The sequence below is a fragment of the Hemicordylus capensis genome, chromosome 4, assembly GCF_027244095.1.
Source record: "Hemicordylus capensis ecotype Gifberg chromosome 4, rHemCap1.1.pri, whole genome shotgun sequence".
Lineage (NCBI taxonomy): Eukaryota > Metazoa > Chordata > Lepidosauria > Squamata > Cordylidae > Hemicordylus > Hemicordylus capensis.
The window spans coordinates 19,318,640-19,335,792 of record NC_069660.1 but is presented as its reverse complement, the minus strand read 5'-3'; the positions used below and the strand labels follow the sequence as shown (position 1 = coordinate 19,335,792).

At 41.9% G+C, this 17,153-nt stretch overlaps 1 protein-coding gene across 1 annotated transcript; it reads right to left on the bottom strand.

Annotated features, from left to right (window-relative positions):
• Positions 1 to 5,244: 5,244 nt before the first annotated feature.
• On the bottom strand, positions 5,245 to 16,496 carry PRELID3B (PRELI domain containing 3B). The gene is made up of 6 exons (XM_053244454.1): positions 16,313 to 16,496; positions 13,177 to 13,345; positions 12,286 to 12,375; positions 11,660 to 11,730; positions 9,823 to 9,925; positions 5,245 to 7,076 (listed from the first exon to the last, which is right to left on the bottom strand). The coding sequence occupies exons 1-6, from the start codon at positions 16,342 to 16,344 to the stop codon at positions 6,957 to 6,959; spliced, it is 585 nt and encodes a 194-aa protein (XP_053100429.1). The 5' UTR covers positions 16,345 to 16,496; the 3' UTR covers positions 5,245 to 6,956.
• Positions 16,497 to 17,153: the final 657 nt, after the last annotated feature.

Here is a 17,153-nt window from a genome sequence, read left to right as displayed (position 1 = left end):
ATAATATGCTGCTCCTGCTATTCCAACAGTTTGTTACAATAGCAGACTACAATTGCTTTTATTACCATTCTTCCAATCTTCTGTTACAAGGAGTAACAGAGGCAGGATGCCTCTGAATACCAGTTGCAGGGGAGTAAGAGTAGGAGAGAGGGCATGCCCTCAACTCCTGCCTGTTGGGTCACTGTGTGAAACAGGATGCTGGACTAGATGGGCCTTTGGCCTGATCCAGCAGGACTCTTCTTATGAGTATCCTCCTCCATCCTTTGTGGCCGACAATCTAGACTGCTCTTTTGGGTGAGTAACTATATGAGGTTCAAGCTCTGTAGGGTTAGGAACGTATCCTTGACTTCCTGCAACAGAGTCCCCCAAATCATTGCATCTATGTAACTGGGGGTGGTTGTTGGGATGGGCATGGTTATGGAGGCTGTCATGGAGAGCACCTGTATTTCTGAATTTGTGGCTGCTAGAATGGTGCTGTGGCACGCCAGTTGGGAAATGACATTCTAGACTGTGAGATGAAGTGGAAACTTCATTAATACGTGTTACAATGAGGCATAGTACAATGTGTATACTTTTAAAACTGCTTTATAGATGGATTTATTTAGTGGTGCATTGTAACAGGAAAAAAGACCCCCCAAAGGGCAAGGAATGCCCTGGAGTGACATTTCTTGTGTCAGGATGTCACAGGTGCCCTGTCCTGGCACTGCTCGTGTCCAGATGTATTTATAATTGATTTAACGTAATCACCATGGCCTGAACTCCCACTAAGGTCACCCTTGAGTCTCGACAGGTGTCTGCTCTCCTTAATTTGTTGCCAGTGGGAGCTATCTTCCTTCCTTTGACAGAATTAGAACTGTAGGGATTTAACATGTGTGCTTAACATTTTTTGTAGCATAACATCCATGCTATGCAATAAATAGCATATGTCAAAAAATTCCACATGCTGCTGGTAAGCTTTGTAATTATTTTCAAATTTACGTTTAAAAGGCAATTTAGTACAAGGCAAATCATAGTACAAGTACAAATTTAGTACAAGGCAAATCATAAGGTTGTTAACATGACATTGCAGCTATCATTGCCTGTCAAGGACGTTCATGTTTTGTTGGGGTACATCCCTAACATATGGAATCTAGCATTATATCAAGATTCTTCACACTTGAGGGTTCGCCAAATGATTATAAAGCAACACTGGAAGGACAAATTTACTCCTGAACTGCAACTTTGGATAACTGATGTGTTCCTTGTCAGCACTGGAACTGTGTTTTGTTTTGTTTTTTTCCCTGACGGCAAGGTAAAGAGGAGGAATTTTCAGCCATTTGGTTGAATTTTAATGAATTGCTTATGTTTTGAAACATAAGATACATATCTTTAGAAGATGTTTCTTTTCTACCCCCCATTTTTCTCCTGTGTTGGTTGTTCTAATTCTTTAGTTATGTTTAAGATATTGGAAGGGACAAATTAGAAAGTGCCTTATACTGAGTGAGACCACTATGATAAAAGGTGCAAAGAGAAAGCTTGAGGGGCAACTCTTTGCAGGAGAACAAAAACACATTTTGGGGGAAAATATGGGTTATTGGCTTGGCAGGGGGCCATTCAGTAAAATGAGGGAGGAACTCCTCCAATCCTGAGGAGCTGCACTCCCAAATATAATAAATAAAATAAATAGGCAAGTATTGTTTCTCTGCTCCAACTATCAGCAGGTCTTCAGGATCTCAGGAAGGGTCCCCCCCCCTCTTCTTTAACTAGAGATACTGGGGATTGAACTTGAGACCTTCTGCATATAAAACATGCACCATATTCCTGAGCTATTATTCCGACAACTTGTAGAGTGGTGAATAAAAAAATACAGCAAGGACCTGAATTGTACCTGCTGGTGCCAGGTTCAGTGTCAGTGATAAATGCCAGTTAATTTCTTCTCTTCAGGCACAAGCCAGTGATTAAGACCCTTCAGTTTAAATGGAGGAGATACATGGATGGATTGGGCCCTTAATACGTGAGTTAAGTGTCAAGATGGCTGGCCACCTTTGCAGGACCCTTTTCTACCTGATCTGTACAGATCATACTGAACAGATCAGATTGAAGGTCTTTAATCTTTGTGCAAAGATTAAAGACCTTTGCAAAATGATAGAAAAATAACCACTTTCCTCAGGGGCTTAGTTAGGTTAAAAAAAAAAGAGATAATATCAGACAAGCCATCTGAACTCTTATTCATGTCTGCATACACACCTAGCAAGCAAATCAGTCAATCCAACCACAGGACCAGTGTGAGGTTCTAACAGGCAAAGAACCTGGTGCCTCCTTGCTGTGTCTCTTATCAAAAGTGGCACAGCTTTTCAGCCATCCTCCAAGAAATGGCATTCTTCTCTAAAGAAACATGGGATGCATTGTGGCCATTAATGTGAAGCATATATAAAGGTTTAAGAATAGCTCCTACCTCAAATAGCTGTGGATTTGCTACCTTTCCCCTCTGATGTGAGCCATATTCTGCCGGGCTGCTAAAGCTCTGCTCTCCTTCCCGCTAATGACCCTAATCTCACCAGCTCCCAGCGTGGAAATCGTGCCATGCTGATTTAAATACAGGTCATCATCTAGTAAATCTCTTACAGCTTCAGGACAGCATTCAGCATAGAGTAGCAGCATTAAACACATCCACAATGGACACATAATAAGACTGCCATTCTATGTCCTTTTCAGTTATACAAAACTAGATGTTGAAGGTAAACACATGAACAATATATGTAATCAAAATCACCTAAAGCTTATGGATGTTCAGATTCAATATCTGGTCTATCATGTATGTAAAAAAAGGTGGGGGGGGGCTTTGTGACCCTATTTCCTGGTGGTCAGTTTGACAGGTCAAGAGATGTTGTTTTCTCTACTGAGGCTCTAAATTGAGACAGACAGAACTACAAACTGAGTTGCAGGAGGAGAAGACGGTATTGTTTATAGGTAAATTTCTAGTATCAGCACCTTTTTAATTATTTGGTTATAGGCAGCTCTGGAGAATATATTTTTAAAAATCACACATCCCAATAACTGCAGTGTTGCATATGGAGCACTGAAACATTATGTAATCTGATATTAAAACCATCCTATTCACCTTTTTCTGAGTGCTTATCCCATGTATGGAAGGTTTTATATTTTTGTTGCATATCTGCTCTGACTTTCATTCTTATTGCTTCAGTTTTTTTATACATCTTCACTTGCGGCAAATCACCTTGAATGCCCTTAGATACAAAGGCTGTACATTTTATAATAAATACCAATAATTTAACATTTTAAAATTGCTATTGTAGTAAACAAGAATTTGTAATTCAGTGGGAGACAATTACTGCTCAGAGGGAAAGAATCACTAAGAAATGCAAATATTGCAATTGTTTGCAGGGCTGTGACCTCAATTGTCCTTTTGACTTTTTGGGCTCAAGTATAGCAATCTTATGGTCAGGCATAACACATCCAGGAAGATTTTTTCAGAGTAGTCCATGCACAAAACATAGATTTACACTGCACAGGAATTAAAATTTATTTGTGGTGTGTTACAGTTAACAGGTAGAAAGCGGAAAGTGCATCAAAGAAATAGCCTGAGATTTATGCAGCCACCCCAACATAGCTTGAGGAAGGTGTTTGTTCTGTTAATATGTCAAGTATGAAGTCACTTTTGGATAACTTATCCCTCCCTCTCAGTCCCACATCACAACTGCTGCTTTCACCTCAATCTCTACCTGGATTTCTAGATTAATTTTACCAGCCCACAATTCACATAACAGAATGCAACATGACCATCATTTATCTGATTTTCCTCTTCCACCATCCAAAATGAATCCCTTCAGTACTTTGTTGGTCACCGATAGAACTTTCAGCTTGCAGATACGGATGTATGTCTTCTTCAGTACATGCATACTTCTCCCCACGCCGATACTAAGGTCTCTCCGAGAGAAATTGGAATAAGGACACTAAACTACCTGACTGCATTGCTTGCTTCCTTTTAAATAGGAGCTGGAAACCGAGGGCTTGGGGAGTCATTAGCTATTACCAGGGGGCTGTCTGGGTGTTTTTAAGTACAGCAATAGAAAATACTCTCAATATTGTGCAGAAATGTGGTGTACAATCATGTAGAGCCCAGATCAGCAATGACTCACCAGTGCCACTTGTGGGAGGCTAACAGGGTGGAGAAAGTAAGGCTAACATAATTTTGACCTTGTTTCTGACTCTTTAAATTAAGGTGCTATGACAGTCACTCCAGCTGAGCCCGATGGCTATCATTCAGTATTTCCCGTTAACCCTGGAAGCAATGGGCAATTTGTATGGTTGTCTTGAAATCATGATTCTTCCTATTCCTTGCTTTTGCTCAGCTTTCACTAAGCTTAGCCATCAGGAATGCAGCTGGAAAGTTTTCTATGGATTTAGGAAATCACACTGACATGTTATTTAAAAAAAAACAACATATCCAGTTTTACAAAAGTGTGACTTAAAGTACTAGAAAATGTAAAAGGTGGGATTTCCCAACAAAACAAGATGTGCAAATTTGTTAATAAATCATGACTGGCATGTGCTTCTTCCTCCCCAAAGCTTCCACAGTAGCAGCTGTTTTATGACACAAGAAGCCAGAATCTTTACACAAGTGCCTGTTAGCAAGCTAATAGGAAGTGCAAAGACTTAAATTGGGAGCACACACCACTCCCAAACCCGAGTAGAACAGTTTTTGATTGTGTGAATGACCTCTTCTCATTAGAAATGTATTGCCTTAGAGGGGATGGAAACTTGGGAGTGAACTGGATGGATTTCTCTCTCTCCATTTTCACAAAGGGCAGCTTTACATACAATGGTGGCAAGTACCTACAGAAGAGCTGCCAGTTCCCACCAAGTGTGTTTTCCCTCTGCTGCAACATCTGATTTCAACAATGCCAGGTGAAGAATATTGCTAACTCACCTCAGCCTGACATGCAGGACCAGACATTTGAAGTCACCTTGACAAAGTTGGGCTGAAGTTACCAACATTGGCAGGTTCAGACATCACTGAAACAGTGGAAGTAGCAGGAGTGCAAGCTCAGCAAGAACCAGGGGCTCTTCACCTAATATATGAAACATCTTGTGATAGCTGAGCTATAGCACTGGGCAAGATAATTACAGCAAACCAAGTTTAAAGATTAAAATATACATGCTTTGAAGTCATTTCTCACTCAGTGCTTCAATACTATGCCTTCAGAACAAAAGGTTTACATTTACAAAAAATTAACACAAGTGTGAGCACTATTATTGACATTTTAATTTCAAGTTAAGAACATTTTCAATATGTAAAAAACACCAGATATTAATGTTTTTGCATTGTTACAAATGCAGTAGACAGTAGTAAAACCTAAGTAGAAAAATATTTAAAATTCAAAGTAAACATTTGTGTCTAGGCATATTCGCTTCACCCCCACCATTTGATGAATGAGACACAAATTTCTATCCAAATAAGCACTCTCAAAATTAGCTCTGCATTCCTTATTGACAGACAATGCTTATGTGGCATAGAAAATTGCATGCATGAAAACTTGTGTTCTCAAACAAACATGGATTTAGAAAACCTGCAGAATTAGGGGAGATATCAAACACTCAAACCTCTTAGTTCTTCCACTAGTCATTATGTAATAATCTTCAGGGAGATAATACAGTTCCTCTCCTCCAGAAAGGTTTCTCACACACCACCTCACATTTTAACGGGACCTTTGAATGCAACTTTATTAGGGTTTGCAACTTGGTGAATAAAGGTGCATCTTTTTCTTCCACAGAATACCTATGTTAAAGTAAATGTCATTGCAGTTAGCATTCTGTTCTAATAACGTTTTCTACAAATATTGCCCTGTGAAAGGTGAGGGGGAAAGGAGAAATGTTGTTAAGTGCCATTTTAGCTATGGAGCTCAAGAATACCAAGTGACAAGATTAAGCCACTTATTACATTTTGTTCCTTAGACATAACAAAGAAGTACAAAGTAAGATTTAAGACATTCCAATAGTCCAGTATCTTGCCAAGTGCAAGCATGTAAATCATGATCATGCAACTCGTTTAGCAATGTTACAGTACATTTGAAAAGGAACGATGTAATTCCACTCCAGAGCTTACATTTTTATATAAATTCCAGTTCTTTGAAATGACAGAACCAAAGAATGAACCTCTGTCTGAAAATTAAGTTTTTCAAAGGTTACAATACCCTGTCCAAGAACCAAGTTTCCAGATGGACATGAACCGAGTACTTTCGAGCCAAGTTTCCCCCCTTAACTATATAGCATGCAGCTTTGGTCAAATTCAGAAGTGTGGCTAGTATACATCTTTAGTCGGTAGTACTTTAAAATTATGAAGCAACTCTTTCTTAAATCAAAGTTTTAAGTTAAGTATTTGACAGGTATTATGTACCACTTCCTTTATGTTAGCAAATTGTAACATTAATGACAGCAGCATACAAAAAATGTTTTCATATATGTGATCATATTTCAAGTAATAAATGCTCATCCAACCCAAGTCTTATCACAGGCTTCCCAAAACACAAACACAACTGTGTCCAGAATGATTATGCTTCATTTTTGGGATGGTCCCCGAAGTGGCAGAGTCCAGGTAAACCTGAATTCTGTTAAAGTAGGAATCAACAATAGGGTAGCCTTCCACAGCCTGCTCTGTTGGTGCGCTATTGTAGGTTGGAAAAGTGTAAGAGATTCCTGAAAATACAGGAACCTGTCTTGAATGTTTGAATTATCTTCACTTGGAAGGAATGTTCAAACAGAAGTCACAGTCATGCACATTACCTTCATTTACAAATGTATGCAACTTCTCTCCAAGTTTTTAATCTAAAAATCTAATCTACAGATACACTTTCTTTAAATAGAAGAATAAATAGTATTCCAGCTTGAAGCAGTTCATAACTGTTCGTTTCAGACACACAGGTCTATCCACTGATGTAGACATATATAGCTTGATACTATTTTCCCACAAAGGCTGCCGCCGCCATAGGTGACCTCATGTTTCCTCTTGCTGAAGCAGTGAATTCTTCTATTTCAACATTCAACTTGTTGATCACCCATTCCAATGCCTCACGTCCCTGCAAATACACACGTTTATTAAGGAAACCTTTCTGAGTAGTCAAGAAAGCAAGGATTTAAATAAATAAATAAATGCACCCAAATCCAAAGCAGGGTGATGATAAAATGCAATGGAACTTATTTTAATCAAATCCAAGACTACAAACAGTTGCCATTCTGGTCTGCTTGCATCATATATACTACTAGCAAACTAAAGTAGTCAACTACCTATCAAACTGAAAGCCACCCAAAAATAAGGTAATGGTTTCTGCATACTTGTGGAATTCTCCAAACAATCAAACAAACAAACATGAAATACGTATGTTAGAAAATTAAAAGAAAAATGAAAACAAAAATACTTGATGCAGACTGAGCATGGCCCCCAGAAACCAGAATGTCAAAGTGTCAGTTAAACAAAACAAAACCAGCGGTAGAACAGTGGGCGGGGGACATAGGAAGCTGCCATATACTAAGTCAGACCATAGGTCCATCTTGCTCAGTATTGTCTACACAGACTGGCAGCACCTTCTCCAAAGTTGCAGGCAGGTATCTCTCTCAGCCCTGTCTTGGAGAAGCCAGGGAGGGAACTTGGAACTTAGATGCAATTCCCAGAGCGGCTCCATCCCCTAAGGGGAATATCTTAACCATGCTCACACTTCTAGTCTCCCTTTCATATGCAATCAGGACGGACCCTGCTTAGCTAAGGAGACAAGCCATGCTTGCTACCACAAGACCAGCTCTCTTCCATAAGGGAGAGATATGGCCTATTTGAGCTTCTAACTGTTCATTGTATTCTGGGGGTGGGGATTACAGCTGGGAAGATACAACATTCTGTTGTAGGTCTCACTTGCTATATTACTGTTTTGTTGTTTAAAGAAGCATATTTATGCTAGGATGCTAGGTCAAATACTAGATCTCAAGCTGCAGGATTACCTTAAGGAACACCTACTCCCATGTTGTTGTTGCTGAAAGATGATTTGCTTTGTGTGCCCCTATCTTTGGAAGTAAGGTGGATGGCCATAGAGAAAAGACCTTTTCTTCTGGTGGCACCCAGACTTTGAAATGACCTTCCTGGCTAAGTTAGATAAACTACTTAGTTCATGTACTTACATAAGTACATAAACTACTACTAAGTTTTAGGCACCAATTAAGAACTTTGCTCAGAGTTTTGGCAGTATTTCATTATCTGCCGTTTTGTGTTATTTATTTATATTTTTACATGTATATTCTGCTCTTCCTCCAAAGAGGCCAAAGCAGAGTATATGGTTACATTTATCTTCACAGCAATCCTGTGAGGTAGGTTAGGCAGAGATAAGTGATTGGCCCAGAGTCACCCAGTGGGTTTCATGGCTGAATGTGGATTGTAACTCAGGTCTTCCCAGTCCTAGTCCAACACCTCAACCACTACACCATGACATCTGTGCATTGGCCACTGGCTTTCACTTTTACTTGTCTTAAGCAAAAGCTTTCAATATTGTGAGCTACCTCAGGAGCTTGTTACAAACAAAAAAGTGGGATTCAAATATTTAAAATCAAAACGCAAGAGGGACACTACCTGCCTACACTCTACGTGAGCCAGCCAAAATAAGGTAAGTGTATATAGTGACTGGCATCCTAATGAAGCATGCATATATCAAGGGTCTGTGGGGTGTGTGCACGTGTGTACAATGGAAGCCTTCACACAACTCCCCTTTTCCCCTGCATGCTGTTGTGCAACTGCCATGAGCACATTTCTGACGAGGGCTCCCATTGCACCCCTGCAGTCCCTTCAAGTGTGCATGCTTCATCAGTCATGATTTCAGCCAGTGCCTGCAACTGACAAATCTATGGGGCTAGGAAAGGTCAGGGCAGGCATATCAGCTCAGAGCAGAGTAAAGAGTCTCCTGCTAAGAGAACAAAGAGGCACCCTTTAAAAGTGGTGATTCTATTTAGCAGGAGGAGAGCAACTGGCCCTATCCATCCCTAGCACAGCATCACTCCAGTGGCTGTTGCTGGTGTCTATCTTATATTTCTTTTTTTAGATTGTGAGCTGTTTCGGGGACAGGGAGCCATGTCATTTATTTATATCTATGTAAACTTACTTTAGGAACTTTTGTCGAAAAGCAGTATATAAATATTTGGTATATTCATACAGACAGTCCATGCGCTCGTTTCCATGGTCAAGATTTGCAAGCCTAAGTGGGTTTTGCGCTTGCTAGGCACCCACACCATATAGTGAACTGTTTTTTGAAACCAAGGGGATATATTGTATATTGTATGATATTGGGGAAAGTGTTTAGGTCAAAATATTCCAGAAAACGTCAAAGAGCCCTTTGGATTCCAACCTATGACTCTCTTTGATCTGCAATTTACTATCATAAGAAAACATTCACTTGAAGTGCATATCATGGATATTAGGATATAAATGAAAGGCAGGGTATAGTTTTTAAATACCAACTACAAAACTCAAGTTAAAAACTACCAAATCAAATTGCATTATAAATCATGCAATACCCCAACTTCATTTAATAAGTGTTCAAAAACACTCTGAAATTCTTATGATCCACAATATCACCCCTACATTTCATGAACAAGTAACTATGAGAAAGTTTGTTTGCCTAAATAGGCCACTGAGTGAGTTTAAAGGAGGTGAAATTTAAACTGGAAACTCTCCAAGTCCACGGCTTGCACTTGGTTACACCAGCTCTGTATTTTATGAGAGTCCCCAAGTTCCTCCATTCCTTTCCCTCCTCCCATCCATATAAATAAAAATACAGGAATACTTACTTTTTTAGCATTAGAAGAGATTGTGTTTGCCATTAGACCTTCTAGATAGCTACTGACACTAACCCCTTTCACACAGATTGTTGCTTCTTGAGTCAAAATGGTTCTAAGGAAAAGAAGGGACAAGTTTACCTTGTTTACAGACTCATTTCTCAAGTTATAACTATTGTTCTCCATAGACACTGTCTCAAAGTCATGGCACCATCTACTATCAAACCAGTGAACTATTTTTGGAACCAACTCATTTGTTCTTGTGCCAAGCTACAAGGATGTCCATCCCCAAAGCGACTTTCTTGTTCATTAGTGTCAGCAGGCATATTTCTCCTATCAAAGTACGCAGAGTTGAAGTGATATCACTTAGAGTGTGTTCAAGATGATATCCAAGGGAAAAATGGATCAAATTATTGCAACATTACCTTCTGACACCTTCTATTAACTAGGAAATTTGCTACAACACTAGTTGACCTAACCAAGGTCAAGCTACAGAGGCATATATTTCTGTGCAAACAAGACAGGAGACTAAAGAGAGGTTTGTTCTACAGTACTGTACACAAGAACATGATATGCCAATGGGACTGACTGATACTGCATCTTGTACATGAAACTAAAAATTGAACCCTCAAGCTTAAACTTGCAAGGCTAGGTGACTACAGAAAAAAAAAATCAAGACAAAGCTGACAGCCAAGAAGGGCTCACCTAGGTATGGGTATTTAAGTTTTATCCTGTTTTCTCTCCATAGAGCTCTCAGTCATGAACATGGGATCCTCCCCAATTTTATCCGAACAACCCCACAAGGCAGATTAGGCTGAAACACAATCACACAGTGAATTTCAGGGCAGATTGTAACGCTGAATCTGCGCCTCCCTGTTCTTAGTTCAACACCAGGGGCGTAACTACTATTAGGCAAGGGGAGGCGGTTGCCTGGGCCCCCCCACACCTCTAGGGGCCCCCCAGAGGCAAGTCACATGACTCTCCAACACCCGCCGAACTTCCTTAATTATTCTGAATGATCCCCACCTCCACTTCACTATATATTGTGAAGTGTGTGTGCGCGTGTGTATCAGGAAGGGGCCCATTTTAAAATTTTGTCTCTGGGCCCACTCCAACCTTGTTATGCCCCTGTTCAACACTCTAAACATTCACACTGGCTCCTCCCTCTGATATTTAATTTGTACCAACAGTAGAATAGGCAAGGGATGGCACAAGGACAAAACCAGCTCCTTCCCTACACAATGCTTAGTCATCCTATCTTACTGATGACAGCATACACATCAATGAAAAGGCTGCTTCTGTGGGTTGGCATATTTACCATTAACCAGCTTCCAGGTCCATCTGCAGTTCCTTTTGCCACACTCTCTGAAGAGAAGAGCGTGGCATCTGAATTGTATTGCCAGCAGTCTGCTGGGGGGTCAGAAGAGACTGTCCCCCAATGTATCCCTAAATGTATTGCACATTTCTAAGGATTTTAATTGCAAGCCACTTTGGGAATTGATCTTGGCTAAAAAGCAGGGTCAACTGTCACCATGCAAGTTGAGTCTCAATCTGAGGTAGTTCCAAAGATGTATCCAAAACGTCACACCAATTTATTTCTGTGCTCTATACTGACACCAGTGAGAAGTTTAATAATATATTAACATGCCTGTGCAGGCAATACCCAACAAAGTTAGATTCCTGGCCACTGGGCTTAAGCTGATTGGAAGCAGGGCAGAATGAAAACTTAAGGTTTTTAATCATTTTTATTGTCACTTGGCATACTTGCTTCCAAATCCTCAGACTACAAGGCTTAACCATACCAATAGAAAAGTCTGAAGTAGAACACTAAAGAAATACCAGTACTTACTTTTCTGGCTCTTGAGGATGTGGTTTATAGATTAGTCTCTCATCTACTGACACCAGATTTGTAAATGAAATCTATAAAAGATGTAATGTATTAACTGAATCTTGCCATCAACAAGTAACATTCTAATACAAAATTAAGGGCCTCAAACACTGATATAATTAAAGCCTCTAAAGACTAGAATACAAGAGTTTTACTGAAAAGAGATATTTTTCTCAAATGTAGACATCATTGTATTTTTTTCTTAAGACATCCCATATTATGTGTCATAATCTGGAAACAAATCCCTAGTGCTAACCTCACTGATTTAGTTGTCATTTTGGAAGCTGTCACTGTCGGCACAACTGCCCAGTTCACAAAAAAATCCTGTCATACTGACACTGTACAAAGAGTACAACAGTCAGCAAAAAATGGAACTTGTGAAGCCAAGTCACACATTGTCTACTTCCTTAAGAAGAGTTTCTCCTGTTCAAGCTAGTTTTACACACTGAAACTCAAGGCTATAATAAAGTTAAAAGCTATGAAATAAGCCTTAATTTGGATTTTGCAATATATTTGCATATACAGAGGCATAGGACTAAAACCTCTTATTCATTTAAAAATGTAACAGCATTTTTTGTATTACTTACATTACTAGATTTGAGCTCCATTATTTTCTCCACTGGGTCAACTATGGAGTGTTCTTGTATATATGTTTTTGTTCTACAAGCACCAATGAGCTAGGAGAGAAACATCCAACATTATATATACCTTAGGACTACAGTAACTGTAACAGACTAATTCCAACACAGGTTTCAGCTCTGGAGCAATTTGTTGGAGTTATTCCAAATTTATAATTTTCTTGACATTTCATTACCGATATACTTGCACTTGAAACTGCACAATTTCTGTTCAAACATTGTCTCTGTTTGTAAAGGAAAGTGAAATGATTCAGCAGACAGATTTTTATTTTTCAAACAAAGGAAAACACTCTGATCCAATGTAAGAGAGAGGCCACAATGCTTTCTGTGTTATGCTGACTAAAGGATGTTTAGCGAGCCACATAAATTTGAGGAACAAGCAACATACGCATGAAGTATCTGGGGGAGGTGGATGGTAAGGAAGAGGTTTTGCTTCCTGTAGCAAGTGTCTGTGCCACACAGGGAGGATGGACTCTCACTTTGATCCTCTGATGTAGATAATTCATAATATATGAAAATATATTGAATAATCAAATATAGCAACAGCTTTTATTATAAAATGCTAAATGAAAGAACAGGTGTTCTCCAGAAGACAGCAGTTCCTTCTAGTTCTAAATATGATGCAATGATGGCTAAAATGTAAACAAACTAGAATGAAGTGACTGCTTTGCTTTTGGTTTCTGAACCATGCCAGAAAATCCAAAGAAAGCAAATTGAAGAGGTGTCAACAAATGCAAAGCTAATCTGAGCCCCTTGCCCTTTCAGAGACAGTCATGCTGCATTTATAACATCCAAGCTACATGGATGGAATTAAGACTTGAGCCACGATATGACACTTACTGATTTTACAATTGATGGCATCCCCCATTCCGTACTGAGCAATCTGTGGCTATGTAACTTTCCACTAGGATCTATACGTCGGTCTAGAACATCAACTCCAACCACACTGGGGTTCATAGGATTTGGATATTTCTGCATAGCAGCTGTAGTAACCATCTCCCAGGGGTGACTGTCAAGTAAAAACAAATTAACACTAAAATAAGTAGTTGGCAATTAATTATATCATACAGGAATAGAGCATGCAGATAATCTCACATTTGACAAAATACCAAATCAAATATGTTCACTGCATATCAACCATCTATTTTCATTTAATTCTGTTTCAAATAAGTTACACACCGTGCAGCAAACTCTATGGGAAATGAAAGGGTCCACCCAGAAAAAGACAAATGTTATGTGAGTCTGAAATGTAGAAATAGCTTAATGTACTTTGGAAAGACAGAGTAGGTTCTCTGGCTGGGCAGCCACCTGTGAATATTGAGCTGCTTAGCATGTCTGCACCAATCATCTTTGTGGTTTGTAGAAATCAAAATAAATTCATTCTGGGAGAATCAAACATTGCTGGGCTAAGACACTGTAGATCTGAAGCAACTTCAATCTACAAAGCAGTCAGTATCTCTGTAACTTCATAATGGGGGGAAAAACTCCACAGGCTGCAATGTGACCAAACCTAGCAACTGCAGCAGACTGTGAAAAACAAATTCTTCAAATAGCAATTGCTAGAACATCGCATGGAGAAACACGTGCAGCCTACACAGAGCAAAGAGAGAAGGCGGATCCCTGGATGATTGCAAAGGAGGGACTTAATGCTTTTCTCCAGAACACATTTTCTTAGGCTTGAGACTTCAAAAAAGCAGGAACTGCAGTAAACACCACAAAGAAGAAGCGGACATTAAAGCCCTAAGAAGGCAGTGGACAACATCAGCACAGAAACAGAAGAGGACAAAGCAGTAATCCCCAGGATAGTTGCTTCACCTCAACCACCTGGGAGAAACGATACTGGCACCAAGTGCTAAATCTGATGTAATGTTTCTCTTTCACAGAAATAAGCCCCTGGTGGAATACACATGAAACATTTTATGATGGGGAAGGGAAATATTTTTAACACACATTTATAATTCAGATTTGTGTCTAGAACAATTTAAGATTGCTTGTTTGAAAATATTAACAATTTGTGTTAAAAAGAACTATTTGTTATGGGCCAGCTAACAAATACAGTTTTTTATTATTATTGTTACTGTGGAGAAGTCTACTCTTTACTACTACTAAAAGTAAACTTGTGCTGTCGAGTCGGTGTCGACACCTGGCGACCATAGAGCCATGTGGTATTCTTTGGTAGAATACAGGAGGGGTTTACTAATGCCATCTCCTGCGCAGTATGAGATGCTGCCTTTCAGCATCTTCTTATATTGCTGCAGCCCAATATAGGTGTTTCCCATAGTCTGGGAAACATACCAGCGGGTATTCGAACCAGCAACCTCTTGCTCCCTAGGCAAGTTACTTTCCCACTGTACCCTTAGGTGGCACCTACTACTACTACTACTACTACGGATATTTCTATACCACTCTTCAAACAAAGTTCTCAAAGAGGTTTACACAGAAAATAAATACATTAAAAAGATCGTCCCCTGAACTCAAATGGTTCACAATCTAAAGAAACATAAAACAGACACCAGCAACAGCCACTGGAGGCGTGCTGTGCTGGGGCTGGATAGGGCCAGTTGCTCTCCTCCTGATATCAGATTTCAAATCACCACTGAGCTCTTTGCTGCCTTCAGCCCTTACTTGCAAAACCCAAGTGTATTCTGTGCTCCAATGTACAATCTTCCACATATATGTCTCCCCAGCAGTTCCTTCCTTGGGTAGGTGGGGGAAGAGGATGCTGCGCTGCACCAAAACCAACCCTTGAGATTGGAGAGCTAACACAGCCATGCTCAAACCCAAACAATAATGTTTAACCACCCTAAAGATGTTCATAGCTGCAGGGGTGGCCCCCAGACTTTGCAGTGCCTGAGGCGAGGCATCAAACACTGCCTTGCCCCACGCCGGCCTCCTTTCAAAACCGACCTTTGCAAGTGGCACATGGAGAGGAAGAAGGAAAGGTTGCAGCAGCCACCCCTTCTCATGCCTCTTGCAAATTTTGCAAGGAGAATGAGAAGAGGCTTTCCTTGCAAAGCTTCCAAAGAGCTGTTCTGATGACAGTGGAGTGTGTGTGTGTATCCTGACACCCCAATAATTGCTACCTGAGGCAACCGCCTCACCTCGCCTAGCGAAAGGGCCACCCAAGATAACTGGCAAAAAGAGAGCAGCCCAAACTAGTTATACGTGGGAAATCTAGAAAGTAAGAGAGGTCATTGGGTGGTGCAGCATGTCAAGGAGGGTGCAGGAGCAGAGCACATGCTCGGCAGCATGCAGGCGGTCCCATCCCTGGCGCCCCCACTTAAAGCGCCGCCAGGCAGCAGGGAAGAGCCTTTCCCCGAGGCCCTCAAGAGCCGCTGCCAGTCAGAGCAGGCCACCCTGGGCTTGCGGGATCCATCGCTTGACTACCAAACGGCTCCCTTGCACAGTGTGGCTGTTTAGCTGCCAGCCTGCTGCTTTACGCTTTTTCGATTCCTTTTGCTTGCTCGGGCAGCAGCCCCATCTTTACCGAAGAGCAGCACAATAAGCATTATTAGAATAACTAAATATAAACCAAGAGGCCTCCCTGGCCCAAGGTCACTGCGCCCAAACCCAACGCCCACCCGCCGTCCCTCCCTTTCTCTGTGCCCAGAGACGCTTGCAGGGAGTGAGGGGCAAATGCGTGCTGCTGCTGCTGCTGCTGGGGCAGGAGGAGAGGAGATGAAGGGGAACCGGCCGCCCCAGGAGCGCTGGCTGGTGGGGCTCAGAGGAGCGGGCCAGAAAGGCTGCCGCCGCCGCCAAGTACCGAGCAGGGCGGGGGGCGAGGCGGATGCCGACCCCAGCTCTCCAGGGCAAGAAGCAGCGGGTCTTTGCCCTTGTGACGCCCCCTCGCCTGAGGGACACCCATCTACCCCCGGCGAGGATATCCCCCTCCTCACGCCCAGCCCGGCTCTGCCCCCTTAGCGGAGCCCGATTTCACCCAACTGGCGTTTCTCCACCGCCCGCCCCCACCACTCACTCGAAGGTGTGCTCGCAGGTCCAGATCTTCATCGCGGCGAGCAGAGGGGAGAAGAGACGGCGCTGGCCGACGCGCCCGGGTGACCCGTTCTTAACCGCCGCCCGCCCCGACAACAAGGTGCCGCGCGCGCGAGTGAACCGAGGAACAAGCCGGGAGGGGGTGGGTTTTCTTTTTCTGCGCCTGCGCTACCCGCGAGGGCGGCGACCATAGAAGGGGGTGAGTGGGTGGGGCTTAGCGTCGGAGAAACTCCTCATAGGGCGGTGCCTCCTCACGGGCAGGCTGACGTCAGAAGCGAAATCCACTCATAGGCCTCAGGAAACCGCAGCAGCTTCGCTCCAAGGAAAAGAAGTGCGCGCATCCCCGCGGAGGGGAGCGCGCTCTGCGTACTAAAGTAGTGCGCACTGAGCATGCGCCAGCTGTAAAGGTCTGCTTCCAAATAATTTAAAGAGCTGTTGTGTTGGGTGCCGGGGTGGATGGGTGGTGAAGCGCACGTGCTTGCGCAGTTTTAACCGTCCGCTGTTGGGGACGGCGATGCCAAAGCGAAGGGAATTCGCCAACAAGTTTTTGGGTGCCTCAGAATTCTGGTGGATGCTGAACAAAGGAAGAGCGGGAGGGAAAAAGGCTGAAGAGGTGAAATGCTTGACTAACAAACAGAAGGTTGCCCGTTCAAGTCTCTACTGCTACTGTATTGGGCAGCAGCGATATAGGAAAGTGCTGAAAGGCATCATCTCATACTGCATGGGAGGAGGCAATGGTAAACCTCTCCTGTATTCTCCCAAAGAAAACCACAGGGCTCTGTGGACACCAGGAGTTGAAATCAACTTGATGGCATACTTAACTT

Coding starts and splice junctions, on each gene's coding strand:
- PRELID3B (XM_053244454.1), bottom strand. CDS start 16,344: ATGAAGATCTGGACCTGCGAGCACACCTTCGA. Junction 13,346..16,312: donor ACCTGCGAGCACACCTTCGA/GTGAGTGGTGGG, acceptor TTTACTTGACAG/TCACCCCTGGGAGATGGTTA. Junction 11,731..12,285: donor TGGAGCTCAAATCTAGTAAT/GTAAGTAATACA, acceptor CATCTTTTATAG/ATTTCATTTACAAATCTGGT.